Source organism: Ranitomeya imitator, chromosome 1 (assembly GCF_032444005.1).
Source record: "Ranitomeya imitator isolate aRanImi1 chromosome 1, aRanImi1.pri, whole genome shotgun sequence".
NCBI lineage: Eukaryota > Metazoa > Chordata > Amphibia > Anura > Dendrobatidae > Ranitomeya > Ranitomeya imitator.
The window spans coordinates 3,449,732-3,464,503 of record NC_091282.1 but is presented as its reverse complement, the minus strand read 5'-3'; the positions used below and the strand labels follow the sequence as shown (position 1 = coordinate 3,464,503).

The 14,772-nt window shown below is 50.6% G+C and overlaps 1 protein-coding gene across 3 annotated transcripts in view; it reads left to right on the top strand.

Annotated features, from left to right (window-relative positions):
- Nucleotides 1-14,772, top strand: part of NPR2 (natriuretic peptide receptor 2) — a 422,222-nt gene that overhangs the window by 119,582 nt on the left and 287,868 nt on the right. For all 3 annotated transcript variants that reach the window (XM_069745468.1, XM_069745472.1, XM_069745463.1), the window contains exons 2-3: nt 5,884-6,083; nt 6,791-6,904. In XM_069745468.1, coding sequence (XP_069601569.1) covers nt 5,884-6,083; nt 6,791-6,904 — 314 coding nt within the window. The remainder of the gene's footprint in view (nt 1-5,883; nt 6,084-6,790; nt 6,905-14,772) is intronic.

Here is a 14,772-nt window from a genome sequence, read left to right as displayed (position 1 = left end):
GACTGGGGTAGGGGGGATATCAGCTCTGGACTGGGGTAGGGGGATATCAGCTCTGGACTGGGGTAGGGGGATATTAGCTGTGGACTGGGGTAGGGGGGATATCAGCTCTGGACTGGGGTAGGGGGATATTAGCTGTGGACTGGGGTAGGGGGGATATCGGCTCTGGACTGGGGTAGGGGGATATCAGCTCTGGACTGGGGTAGGGGGATATCAGCTGTGGACTGGGGTAGGGGGATATTAGCTCTGGACTGGGGTAGGGGGGATATCAGCTCTGGACTGGGGTAGGGGGATATCAGCTCTGGACTGGGGTAGGGGGATATCAGCTCTGGACTGGGGTAGGGGGGATATCCGCTCTGGACTGGGGTAGGGGGGATATCAGCTCTGGACTGGGGTAGGGGGGATATCAGCTCTGGACTGGGGTAGGGAGATATTAGCTCTGGACTGGGGTAGGGGGGATATCAGCTCTGGACTGGGGTAGGGGGATATCAGCTCTGGACTGGGGTAGGGGGATATCAGCTCTGGACTGGGGTAGGGGGATATCAGGTCTGGACTGGGGTAAGGGGGATATCAGCTCTGGACTGGGGTAGGGGGATATCAGCTCTGGACTGGGGTAAGGGGGATATCAGCTCTGGACTGGGGTAGGGGGATATCAGCTCTGGACTGGGGTAGGGGGATATCAGCTCTGGACTGGGGTAGGGGGGATATCCGCTCTGGACTGGGGTAGGGGGGATATCAGCTCTGGACTGGGGTAGGGGGATATTAGCTCTGGACTGGGGTAGGGGGGATATCAGCTCTGGACTGGGGTAGGGGGATATCAGCTCTGGACTGGGGTAGGGGGATATCAGCTCTGGACTGGGGTAGGGGGATATCAGGTCTGGACTGGGGTAAGGGGGATATCAGCTCTGGACTGGGGTAGGGGGATATCAGCTCTGGACTGGGGTAAGGGGGATATCAGCTCTGGACTGGGGTAGGGGGATATCAGCCTTGGACTGGGGTAGGGGGGATATCAGCTCTGGACTGGGGTAGGGGGATATCAGCTCTGGACTGGGGTAGGGGGATATCAGCTCTGGACTGGGGTAGGGGGGATATCAGCTCTGGACTGGGGTAGGGGGATATCAGCTCTGGACTGGGGTAGGGGGATATCAGCTCTGGACTGGGGTAGGGGGGATATCAGCTCTGGACTGGGGTAGGGGGATATCAGCTCTGGACTGGGGTAGGGGGATATCAGCTCTGGACTGGGGTAGGGGGATATCAGCTCTGGACTGGGGTAGGGGGATATCAGCTCTGGACTGGGGTAGGGGGGATATCAGCTCTGGACTGGGGTAGGGGGATATCAGCTCTGGACTGGGGTAGGGGGATATCAGCTCTGGACTGGGGTAGGGGGGATATCAGCTCTGGACTGGGGTAGGGGGATATCAGCTCTGGACTGGGGTAGGGGGATATCAGCTCTGGACTGGGATAGGGGGATATCAGCTCTGGACTGGGGTAGGGAGGATATCAGCTCTGGAGTAAGGGTATATCTGCTCTGGACTGGGGTAAGGGGGATATCATCTCTGGACTGCGGTAGGGGGGATATCAGCTCTGGACTGGGGTAGGGGGATATCAGCTCTGGACTGGGATAGGGGGATATCAGCTCTGGACTGGGGTAGGGAGGATATCAGCTCTGGAGTAAGGGTATATCTGCTCTGGACTGGGGTAAGGGGGATATCATCTCTGGACTGCGGTAGGGGGGATATCAGCTCTGGACTGGGGTAGGGGGATATCAGCTCTGGACTGGGATAGGGGGATATCAGCTCTGGACTGGGGTAGGGAGGATATCAGCTCTGGAGTAAGGGTATATCTGCTCTGGACTGGGGTAAGGGGGATATCATCTCTGGACTGCGGTAGGGGGGATATCAGCTCTGGACTGGGGTAGGGGGGATATCTGCTCTGGACTGGGGTAGGGGGGATATCATCTCTGGACTGCGGTAGGGGGGATATCAGCTCTGGACTGGGGTAAGGGGGATATCAGCTCTGGACTGGGGTTGGAGGGATATCAGCTCTGGACTGGACAGGGTTCGGGTGGTGTGTTGGATTTAACCCTGAGATGTGCACAGTACTCTCATAATTCATCTCTAGGTGTCGGTGCTCAAGTGTCTACACTTTCCCTTGATATTTGATTGATGGTGGCTGCCTTGCACAAAAGGCAGCAGGGGGTCCCAGCTCTGCTCTTCCTCACCTTCATTAATACGTGGGGCCTCTAATTCTCTGGCCAAATGGTAAAGTTCTGTTCTTTTGGGGATTTGTGTACTTATCGCAAGGGTGGGGGCCACTTCAGGAACAGAGGGAGATCCTGGATAATCTATGGGGCCTGAATTAATAAATCCAAAATGGAGTCTCCCTCGTCCCTCACAGTTCCCACATAGTTACAGTAGAATGTTGGGGTAGATCTTGTAGTGTCAGCACATAATTACATTAGATCTTATGATGACACATTGTTGGGGGTAGATCCTGTATTGTCCACACATTGTTGGGGTACATCCTGTGATGTCCGCACATAGTTATAGTAGATAGTGATACTTTGTTGGAGTAGATCCTGTAGTGACATCACATATTTACAGTATATCATGCGGTGGCACATTGTTGGGGTAGATTCTGTAGTGATGCGACATTGTTGGGGTAGATCCTGTAGTGACATCACGTAGTTACAGGATATCATGTGGTGGCACATTGTTAGGCTAAATCCTGTAGTGACACAGTTACAGTAGATCCTGTACTATATGCACATAGTTACAGTAGATCTTGTGGTGACACTTTTGGGGTAGATGCTGTAGTGTCCGCACATAGTTACAGTAGATCCTGTGGTGGCACTTTGTTGGGGTAGATCCTGTAGTGACAACACATATTCACAGTAGATCCTGCAGTGGCACATTTTTTGGGTAGATCCTGTAGTGTCAGCTCATAGTTACAGTAGATCCTGTGGTGGCGCATTTTGGAGGTAGATCCAGTAGTGTCTGCACTTAGTTACAGTAGATAATGTGGTGACACATTGTGTAGGGTCCGCACATAGTTACAGTAGCTTCTGTGGTGGCACATTGTTGGGTTAGATCCTGTAGTGATAACACATTCTGGGGTAGATCCTGCAGTGATGACATATTGATGGGGTAGATCCTGTAGTAATATCACATAGTTTTACCAGATCCTGTGGTGCCACATTGTTGGGGTAGATCCTGTAATTATGCCACATTGTTTGGGTAGATCCTGTAGTGATATCACATTTGTAGTAGATTCTGCTGTGGCACATTGTTGGGATAGATCCTGTAGTGTCTGCACATACAGTAGCTACACTAGATCCTGTGGTGACACATTGTCGGGGTAGATCTTGTAGTGTCTGCACATAGGTACAGTAGATCCTGTGGTGACAAATTGTTGGGGAAAATCCTGTATTGTCCACAAGTAGTTACAGTAGATCTCCTAGTGACACATTATTGGGGTAGCTCCTGTAATGTCCTCACATAGTTCCAGTAGATCCTTTTATAGCACTTTGTGGGAGTAGATCCTGTAGTGATAGCACATTGTTACAGTAGATTCTGCAGTGACATATTGTTGAGGTAGATCCTGTAGTAATAGTACATAGTTCCATCAGATCCTGTGGTGGCACAATGTTGATGTAGATCTTGTAGTGTCAGCACATAGTTACAGTAGCTCCTGTGGTGACACATTGTTACAGTAGACCCTGTGGTGGCACATTGTTACAGTAGACCCTGTGGTGGTACTTTTTGGGGTAGATTCTGTAGTGATGACACATTGTTGCAGTAGAACCTGTGGTGGTGCATTGTTGCAGAAGATCCTGTGGCGGCACATTGTTACAGTAGACCCTGTGGTGGCACATTGTTACAGTAGACCCTGTGGTGTTACTTTTTTGGGTAGATCCTGTAGAGATGACACATTGTCATAGTAGACCCTGTGGTGGTACTTTGTTGGGTCGATCCTGTGGTGGTACTTTTTTGGGTGGATCCTGTAGAGATGACACATTGTTGCAGTAGACCCTTACACAGTGGGCCGACTTGCCAGTGGTCAGACACTGAGGGAAATTGAACAGTTACTTGGGGCATACAGTGACCATTTCCTGCATCAGGGCAGTCACACACAAAGCAGAGAGGTCACAGAGTACAGTATTGGCCTGCTCCAATGGTTATCACTGTGCCATCTGCTGTCTCTCCGCAGCATAAGCCTGCCGCTGCTTTATACTCCAACACCTTCTTGGCCAAGACTAGGTCCGTTAGGTCAAGCCTGTTCTTCAAGGCACAATGTTTTGTCAGTTAGTGGTTTCACAAAAACATCCACAATCAAGTCCTCAGTTTGGCAGTAAAGTAAGGTCAGACGTCCTTGTTCTGGGAGATCCATCAGAAAATGGAACTTCACAGTGGTATTTTAGGCTCTTAGGATGACTCTTTCCACCTGTGAGACTGCTGACATCCTTGGATGTCAGGCATGGATTTTATTTCTTCCTCTGCACCCAATCTTTGTACCGTGTTCGCCAGTAGATAGAAAAATATTAAGACCTGAGATTCCTCAGTGGTTGATACTTTTTAATGGCCAATTGAAAAGATGGTAACAGATTCCATGTCTAATGAAGGGACCTTGGCAGTCTCAAAAGTTTGCAGCCTGTTACCATTTTTTCAGTTAACCATTAAAAGGTATCAACCAGTTGAGGACTCTGAAATCGTAATATTTTTCTCTGCAGCCTTAATCCATTTGTTTCCTTTTCCGAGAGCTGAGATCGGTCTTCTCCCGATGTGGTCTCCTACGCACAGACTGTGCGTCTTGTATGAGAGACCGTGGTTTAACTTTGTATCTGTGTCTGGCTTTGTCTGACCCCTTGTAGTGTTTGGGCCCATGCTCACCCTTCAGCCATTTGTTCAGAAGTTGGCTGATCACTTCCAGTCTTCTCTTTTTTCCAGTGATGACATTACATTATCTTTCAGATCGTCTGTGAGAGTAACGCTGTGACTACCAATAACTGCCGTTTTGCATCCTGTAGTCAAGCAATCTGTCACTGTCCAGAGTCTCCATTACCCTGCTTGACCTCACTGATGGAGATTTCTGGTACTTCATAGGCCTGCCGGTACATAGTGTGTGGCCTTTTTTTCTGTGTGGCGTCTGAGGTCTCTATCGCTGTATGGGGGTATTTGTCATGGTGTGGACTCTGTATTACTCTGAAGGGTCTCTATTACCATGTGGGGGTCCATTGCAGTGCATGGCTGAGTCTCTATTATGGTGGAGGCTCTGTGTCACTGCCTGGGATCTCTATTTCCATCCAGGATCCCCCTCTCAGTCTTGGCTTTCTCTGTGCAAGATTTCTGTTACGATGTGGTGTCTATAACCATTCAAGGTCTCCATCACAGTCTGGGGTCTCTGTGATTGTGCAAGGTTTCTGTCACAGGGTGGTGTGTCTATTACTAAGCAGGGTCTCCTTCATGGTGTTTGTTGTGCCGTCACTGTCACAGTGCAGGATCTTCATAGTGTGCTGGGTCTGGAGTGTCCATCACTGTGTGGGGTCTCCATCAATGTGTGGTGGGCTGAGGTCTCCATCAAACTGCGGGGTCTTCTACTACCATGTGTTGTCTGAGGTATCCACCACTATACCTGCTGTGGGGTCTCCATCATCATGCAGTGTTTCCATTATTATGCTGGGTCTGTGGTCACCATCATTGTTCATGGTCTAGGATTTCTATCACCGTTCATGGTCTGAGGTCTCCATCAGCGTGCAGGGTTTCCATTACTGTGTGGAGTCTATTGTTTCTATCACCATGTGGGGTCTGGTGTCTCAATCACCGCCAGGGGTTTCCATCATGGTGGTTGGTCTCCATCAGTGACGTTTCTCTTTGCTCTCGCCTGCAGTGATTTACATCTGTGGACCCCTGGAGATGCTACACATGATCATGCTGCAGGCTCACAAGGAGAAGCTGACCAATGGTGACTATGTCTTCTTCTACGTGGATGTGTTTGGTGAGAGTCTGCGGTCTGATGGGAGCAGAGATGCCTACAAACCCTGGCAGAGTAACCAGAGCCACGAGGAGGAGCTAAAGGAGGCCTTCAAGGTGAGACCATGAGAGCCACCCACATCGATCTCCACCATGAGACCCCTAACTGATCAGCCACTGTATAGACTGCGACCACAGTGGTGCGGTATTGGCAGCCATCTTGGTTGATCCCCAGCTTTCCAAGAAACAGACCATCACCAATAATTATACCACAGACATGGATTATCCTGATAATTAGATGCACTCTGCCTGGCAGTTATTACAGGCACTTCCCCTCAGTGCCTCAGAGTGCTCGGTGACGGCCAACCATGTATGGTAATTATGTGATGTCTCCAGATGTTCTCCAGTTCAGTCTGAGGGCTTTCCCTATATAGAGGTAGCAAATCCCTCCCCGGCTACTGACAGCGTCCTCCAGATGCCACGCACACGACCACCAGCCTCCAATGCGTGCTGTCACTTCCAGTATGAGCCTCCCATCAACATCAGGAGGCCCGGCACTCTGACAACTGGTCAGGGGGTGAAGAGGGACTAATGACATCACCACTGTTAGCATTATCATGTCCAATAGGTTGTCAGCACCCCCAGCCTGTGTACCCTGTGTGAGAGGTTGTCAGCCCTGCCATCGATGATGACATCATATCAGGGATCTTCATTGTTAGGACCTGTGTCATGTGATTCGAGGCCGCTGCTCCAGTTTTGGTCAGTCTGTAGCTCCCGCGTTGATCAGCTTTCTCTCACCATGCATGTCAATCTGTTCTGTTCAGACCGTCCTGGTGATCTCGTATCATGAACCTCAAAACCCAGAATACCAGACCTTCCAGAAGAACCTGATTCACCGATGTAGGGAAGAATTTAAAGTGGAGTTAAACTATTCTTTGGTAAGTGCCCTTGATGTATGTGCCCACCATGAGGGACTCACAGCTACATATCCACTTATACAATGCACACATTCTACATATACGATACACACATTCTACATATACGATACACACATTCTACATATACGATACACACATTCCACATATACGATACACACATTCCACATATACGATACACACATTCCACATATACGATACACACATTCCACATATACGATACACACATTCTACATATACGATACACACATTCTACATATACGATAAACACATTCTACATATACGATACACACATTCTACATATACGATACACACATTCTACATATACGATACACACATTCCACATATACGATACACACATTCCACATATACGATACACACATTCCACATATACGATACACACATTCTACATATACGATACACACATTCCACATATACGATACACACATTCCACATATACGATACACACATTCTACATATACGATACACACATTCTACATATACGATACACACATTCCACATATACGATACACACATTCTACATATACGATACACACATTCTACATATACGATACACACATTCCACATATACGATACACACATTCCACATATACGATACACACATTCCACATATACGATACACACATTCTACATATACGATACACACATTCTACATATACGATACACACATTCTACATATACGATACACACATTCTACATATATGATACACACATTCCACATATAAGATACACACATTCTACATATACGATACACACATTCTACATATACGATACACACATTCTACATATACGATACACACATTCTACATATATGATACACACATTCTACATATAAGATACACACATTCCACATATACGATACACACATTCTACATATACGATACACACATTCTACATATACGATACACACATTCTACATATACGATACACACATTCTACATATATGATACACACATTCCACATATAAGATACACACATTCTACATATACGATACACACATTCTACATATACGATACACACATTCTACATATACGATACACACATTCTACATATATGATACACACATTCTACATATAAGATACACACATTCCACATATACGATACACACATTCTACATATACGATACACACATTCTACATATACGATAAACACATTCCACATATATGATACACACATTCCACATATATGATACACACATTCCACATATATGATACACACATTCCACATATAAGATACACACATTCTACATATACGATACACACATTCTACATATATGATACACACATTCCACATATATGATACACACATTCCACATATATGATACACACATTCCACATATAAGATACACACATTCTACATATACGATACACACATTCTACATATACGATACACACATTCTACATATACGATACACACATTCCACATATATGATACACACATTCCACATATATGATACACACATTCCACATATATGATACACACATTCTACATATACGATACACACAATCCACATATAAGATACACACATTCTACATATATGATACACACATTCTACATATACGATACACACATTCTACATATACGATACACACATTCCACATGTATGATACACACATTCTACATATACGATACACACATTCTACATATACGATACACACATTCTACATATACGATACACACATTCTACATATACGATACACACATTCTACATATACGATACACACATTCTACATATATGATACACACATTCTACATATACGATACACACATTCTACATATACGATACACACATTCCACATGTATGATACACACATTCTACATATACGATACACACATTCTACATATACGTTACACATATTCTACATATTATACACACAATCTATGTATACGTTACACACATTTCACATATATGATACACACATTCTACATATATGCAGGGCTGCCACTAGAAATTTCGGGGACCCATACTGGCAAAATTTTCGGGACCCCCTTGAGACTCAACCCAGGCTCCACCCCACCCCCGCCTCCACCCCTCAAACTGTCCACAGTCCCACCACTCTTTCTTGGAAAAACTCCACTTCTCACCTATCACACATTAACAGTTCCCATCACCAGATCACACATATATCCGGCAGCTTTTGATTTGGCCAAAAGATTTTTTTTAAGCCACCACCATAACACGGTAGACACTTTTGGCCGGGCCCTACTCTACTGTAACCTACTAAATATTTGTTAAAATATGCAATACAATTTAGGTATATTTTTATTTATTTTTAAATTTTTAAAATGACCTATAATATCACATACAAGGAACAAATACCACCACACCATGACCAGACCACATATTACCACCACAGTGATCGGATAATATCACATACAAAGAACAAATACCACTGCACCATGACCAGACCACATATTACCACCACAGTGATCGAATAATATCAAATACAGGGAACAAATACTACAACACCATGACCAGACCACATATTATTACCACAAAGTGACCAAATAGCACATACAAGGGACAAATACCGCAACACCATGTCCAGACTACATATTACCACCACATAGTGACTGAATACTACAATACTGATCAATAATAAAAAAAAACACAATACTATCACCATAAGTGCCATTATACACAGGAGATCTGTACTTAGCATGCAGTGTCTGTGTACAGGTAATACAGTGATCACCAGTGACATTATACACAGGAGCTCTGTATATAATGTATAGGTAATACAGTGATCACTGGTGACATTATACACAGGACCGCTGTGTATAGTATACAGTGTATAGTGTCAGTGTATAGGTAACACTGGCTCACCAGTGACATCTCTAGGTGAAGTCCTTCAACTTTGTTTTTCATCTTTCATCCAGCACAGACCGCCATCATTTCTTCCAGCCAGAACTCGTTTCTACAGGAAATAACACAGTTATCTCGAGCTCCTCTTGCAGGACACATTACTTAATTTTTCCCAACTTCTACATTACATCACATGAAGAAAAAAGGCGACATAGTGTCACTCTACACAGTAACAGGACCGCTCCCCCATTTAAAACAGTATCCTCAAAAAATAAAAAAAATACATCACTGCAGTAATAATATCCCGTAATTAGCCCTATGGTAATAATATTCCCCATCCTGGGTCCTGTGTGTCTCATTCCTGGCTTCAGCCATATGTTCTCCCATCCTGCTCTCATGAGTATCCATTCTGCCCCATATGATCTCCCCATCCTGCCCCATCTGTCTCCATCGTATACATCCTGCCCCATGATCCAATCCTGCCCCATGTCTTTCTTTCTGCCCCGTATCTCCATTCTTGCCCCACCTGTCTCCAGTCCTGCCCCCAGTGCTCCAGCATTCTGCCCCAGTGTGTCCAGCATTCTGCCCCCAGTGTCTCCAGCATTCTTCCCCCAGTGTCTCCAGCATTCTGCCCCAGTGTGTCCAGCATTCTGCCTCCAATGCTCCAGCATTCTGCCCCCAGTGTGTCCAGCATTCTGCACCCAGTGTGTCCAGCATTCTGCCCCCAGTGTGTCCAGCATTCTGCCCCCAGTGTGTCCAGCATTCTGCCCCCAGTGTGTCCAGCATTCTGCCCCCAGTGTGTCCAGCATTCTGCCCCCATTGTGTCCAGCATTCTGCCCTCATTGTGTCCAGCATTCTGCCCCCAGTGTGTCCAGCATTCTGCCCCCAGTGTGTCCAGCATTCTGCCCCCATTGTGTCCAGCATTCTGCACCCAGTGTGTCCAGCATTCTGCCCCCAGTGTGTCCAGCATTCTGCCCCCAGTGTGTCCAGCATTCTGCCCCCAGTGTGTCCAGCATTCTGCCCCCAGTGTGTCCAGCATTCTGCCCCCAGTGTGTCCAGCATTCTGCCCCCAGTGTGTCCAGCATTCTGCCCCCAGTGTGTCCAGCATTCTGCCCCCAGTGTGTCCAGCATTCTGCCCCCAGTGTGTCCAGCATCTCTGCCCCCAGTGCTCCAGCATTCTGCCCCAGTGTGTCCAGCATTCTGCCCCCAGTGTGTCCAGCATTCTGCCCCCAGTGTGTCCAGCATTCTGCCCCCAGTGTGTCCAGCATCTCTGCCCACAGTGCTCCAGCATTCTGCCCCCAGTGTGTCCAGCATCTCTGCCCCCAGTGCTCCAGCATTCTGCCCCCAGTGTGTCCAGCATTCTGCCCCCAGTGTGTCCAGCATTCTGCCCCCCGTGTGTCCAGCATCTCTGCCCACAGTGCTCCAGCATTCTGCCCCCAATGTGTCCATCATCTCTGCCCCCAGTGCTCCAGCATTCTGCCCCCAGTGTGTCCAGCATTCTGCCCCCAGTGTGTCCAGCATTCTGCCCCCAGTGTGTCCAGCATTCTGCCCCCAGTGTGTCCAGCATTCTGCCCCCAGTGTGTCCAGCATCTCTGCCCACAGTGCTCCAGCATTCTGCCCCCAGTGTGTCCAGCATCTCTGCCCCCAGTGCTCCAGCATTCTGCCCCCAGTGTGTCCAGCATTCTGCCCCCAGTGTGTCCAGCATTCTGCCCCCAGTGTGTCCAGCATTCTGCCCCCAGTGTGTCCAGCATTCTGCCCCCAGTGCTCCAGCATTCTGCCCCCAGTGTGTCCAGCATTCTGCCCACAGTGCTCCAGCATTCTGCCCCCAGGGTGTCCAGCATTCTGCCCCCAATACTCCAGCATTCTACCCCCAGTGTGTCCAGCATTCTGCCCCCAGCGTGTCCAGCATTCTGCCCGCAGCGTGTCCAGCATTCTGCCCCCAGCGTGTCCAGCATTCTGCCCCCAGCGTGTCCAGCATTCTGCCCCCAGCGTGTCCAGCATTCTGCCCCTAGGGTGTCCAGCATTCTGCCCCCAGGGTGTCCAGCATTCTGCCCCCAGGGTGTCCAGCATTCTGCCCCCAGGGTGTCCAGCATTCTGCCCCAGCGTGTCCAGCATTCTGCCCCCAGGGTGTCCAGCATTCTGCCCCCAGCGTGTCCAGCATTCTGCCCCCAGCGTGTCCAGCATTCTGCCCCTAGGGTGTCCAGCATTCTGCCCCCAGGGTGTCCAGCATTCTGCCCCCAGGGTGTCCAGCATTCTGCCCCCAGGGTGTCCAGCATTCTGCCCCCAGCGTGTCCAGCATTCTGCCCCCAGCGTGTCCAGCATTCTGCCCCCAGCGTGTCCAGCATTCTGCCCCTAGGGTGTCCAGCATTCTGCCCCCAGTGTGTCCAGCATTCTGCCCCCAGTGTGTCCAGCATCTCTGCCCCCAGTGCTCCAGCATTCTGCCCCAGTGTGTCCAGCATTCTGCCCCCAGTGTGTCCAGCATTCTGCCCCCAGTGTGTCCAGCATTCTGCCCCCAGTGTGTCCAGCATCTCTGCCCACAGTGCTCCAGCATTCTGCCCCCAGTGTGTCCAGCATCTCTGCCCCCAGTGCTCCAGCATTCTGCCCCCAGTGTGTCCAGCATTCTGCCCCCAGTGTGTCCAGCATTCTGCCCCCAGTGTGTCCAGCATCTCTGCCCACAGTGCTCCAGCATTCTGCCCCCAGTGTGTCCAGCATCTCTGCCCCCAGTGCTCCAGCATTCTGCCCCCAGTGTGTCCAGCATTCTGCCCCCAGTGTGTCCAGCATTCTGCCCCCAGTGTGTCCAGCATTCTGCCCCCAGTGTGTCCAGCATTCTGCCCCCAGTGTGTCCAGCATCTCTGCCCACAGTGCTCCAGCATTCTGCCCCCAGTGTGTCCAGCATCTCTGCCCCCAGTGCTCCAGCATTCTGCCCCCAGTGTGTCCAGCATTCTGCCCCCAGTGTGTCCAGCATTCTGCCCCCAGTGTGTCCAGCATTCTGCCCCCAGTGTGTCCAGCATCCTGCCCCCAGTGCTCCAGCATTCTTCCCCCAGTGTGTCCAGCATTCTGCCCCCAGTGTGTCCAGCATTCTGCCCCCAGTGCTCCAGCATTCTGCCCCCAGTGTGTCCAGCATTCTGCCCACAGTGCTCCAGCATTCTGCCCCCAGGGTGTCCAGCATTCTGCCCCCAATACTCCAGCATTCTACCCCCAGTGTGTCCAGCATTCTGCCCCCAGCGTGTCCAGCATTCTGCCCGCAGCGTGTCCAGCATTCTGCCCCCAGCGTGTCCAGCATTCTGCCCCCAGCGTGTCCAGCATTCTGCCCCCAGCGTGTCCAGCATTCTGCCCCTAGGGTGTCCAGCATTCTGCCCCCAGGGTGTCCAGCATTCTGCCCCCAGGGTGTCCAGCATTCTGCCCCCAGGGTGTCCAGCATTCTGCCCCAGCGTGTCCAGCATTCTGCCCCCAGGGTGTCCAGCATTCTGCCCCCAGCGTGTCCAGCATTCTGCCCCCAGCGTGTCCAGCATTCTGCCCCTAGGGTGTCCAGCATTCTGCCCCCAGGGTGTCCAGCATTCTGCCCCCAGGGTGTCCAGCATTCTGCCCCCAGGGTGTCCAGCATTCTGCCCCCAGGGTGTCCAGCATTCTGCCCCAGCGTGTCCAGCATTCTGCCCCCAGTGTGTCCAGCATTCTGCCCCCAGTGTGTCCAGCATCTCTGCCCACAGTGCTCCAGCATTCTGCCCCCAGTGTGTCCAGCATCTCTGCCCCCAGTGCTCCAGCATTCTGCCCCCAGTGTGTCCAGCATTCTGCCCCCAGTGTGTCCAGCATTCTGCCCCCAGTGTGTCCAGCATTCTGCCCCCAGTGTGTCCAGCATTCTGCCCCCAGTGCTCCAGCATTCTGCCCCCAGTGTGTCCAGCATTCTGCCCACAGTGCTCCAGCATTCTGCCCCCAGGGTGTCCAGCATTCTGCCCCCAATACTCCAGCATTCTACCCCCAGTGTGTCCAGCATTCTGCCCCCAGCGTGTCCAGCATTCTGCCCGCAGCGTGTCCAGCATTCTGCCCCCAGCGTGTCCAGCATTCTGCCCCCAGCGTGTCCAGCATTCTGCCCCCAGCGTGTCCAGCATTCTGCCCCTAGGGTGTCCAGCATTCTGCCCCCAGGGTGTCCAGCATTCTGCCCCCAGGGTGTCCAGCATTCTGCCCCCAGGGTGTCCAGCATTCTGCCCCAGCGTGTCCAGCATTCTGCCCCCAGGGTGTCCAGCATTCTGCCCCCAGCGTGTCCAGCATTCTGCCCCCAGCGTGTCCAGCATTCTGCCCCTAGGGTGTCCAGCATTCTGCCCCCAGGGTGTCCAGCATTCTGCCCCCAGGGTGTCCAGCATTCTGCCCCCAGGGTGTCCAGCATTCTGCCCCCAGCGTGTCCAGCATTCTGCCCCCAGCGTGTCCAGCATTCTGCCCCCAGCGTGTCCAGCATTCTGCCCCTAGGGTGTCCAGCATTCTGCCCCCAGTGTGTCCAGCATTCTGCCCCCAGTGTGTCCAGCATCTCTGCCCCCAGTGCTCCAGCATTCTGCCCCAGTGTGTCCAGCATTCTGCCCCCAGTGTGTCCAGCATTCTGCCCCCAGTGTGTCCAGCATTCTGCCCCCAGTGTGTCCAGCATCTCTGCCCACAGTGCTCCAGCATTCTGCCCCCAGTGTGTCCAGCATCTCTGCCCCCAGTGCTCCAGCATTCTGCCCCCAGTGTGTCCAGCATTCTGCCCCCAGTGTGTCCAGCATTCTGCCCCCAGTGTGTCCAGCATCTCTGCCCACAGTGCTCCAGCATTCTGCCCCCAGTGTGTCCAGCATCTCTGCCCCCAGTGCTCCAGCATTCTGCCCCCAGTGTGTCCAGCATTCTGCCCCCAGTGTGTCCAGCATTCTGCCCCCAGTGTGTCCAGCATTCTGCCCCCAGTGTGTCCAGCATTCTGCCCCCAGTGTGTCCAGCATCTCTGCCCACAGTGCTCCAGCATTCTGCCCCCAGTGTGTCCAGCATCTCTGCCCCCAGTGCTCCAGCATTCTGCCCCCAGTGTGTCCAG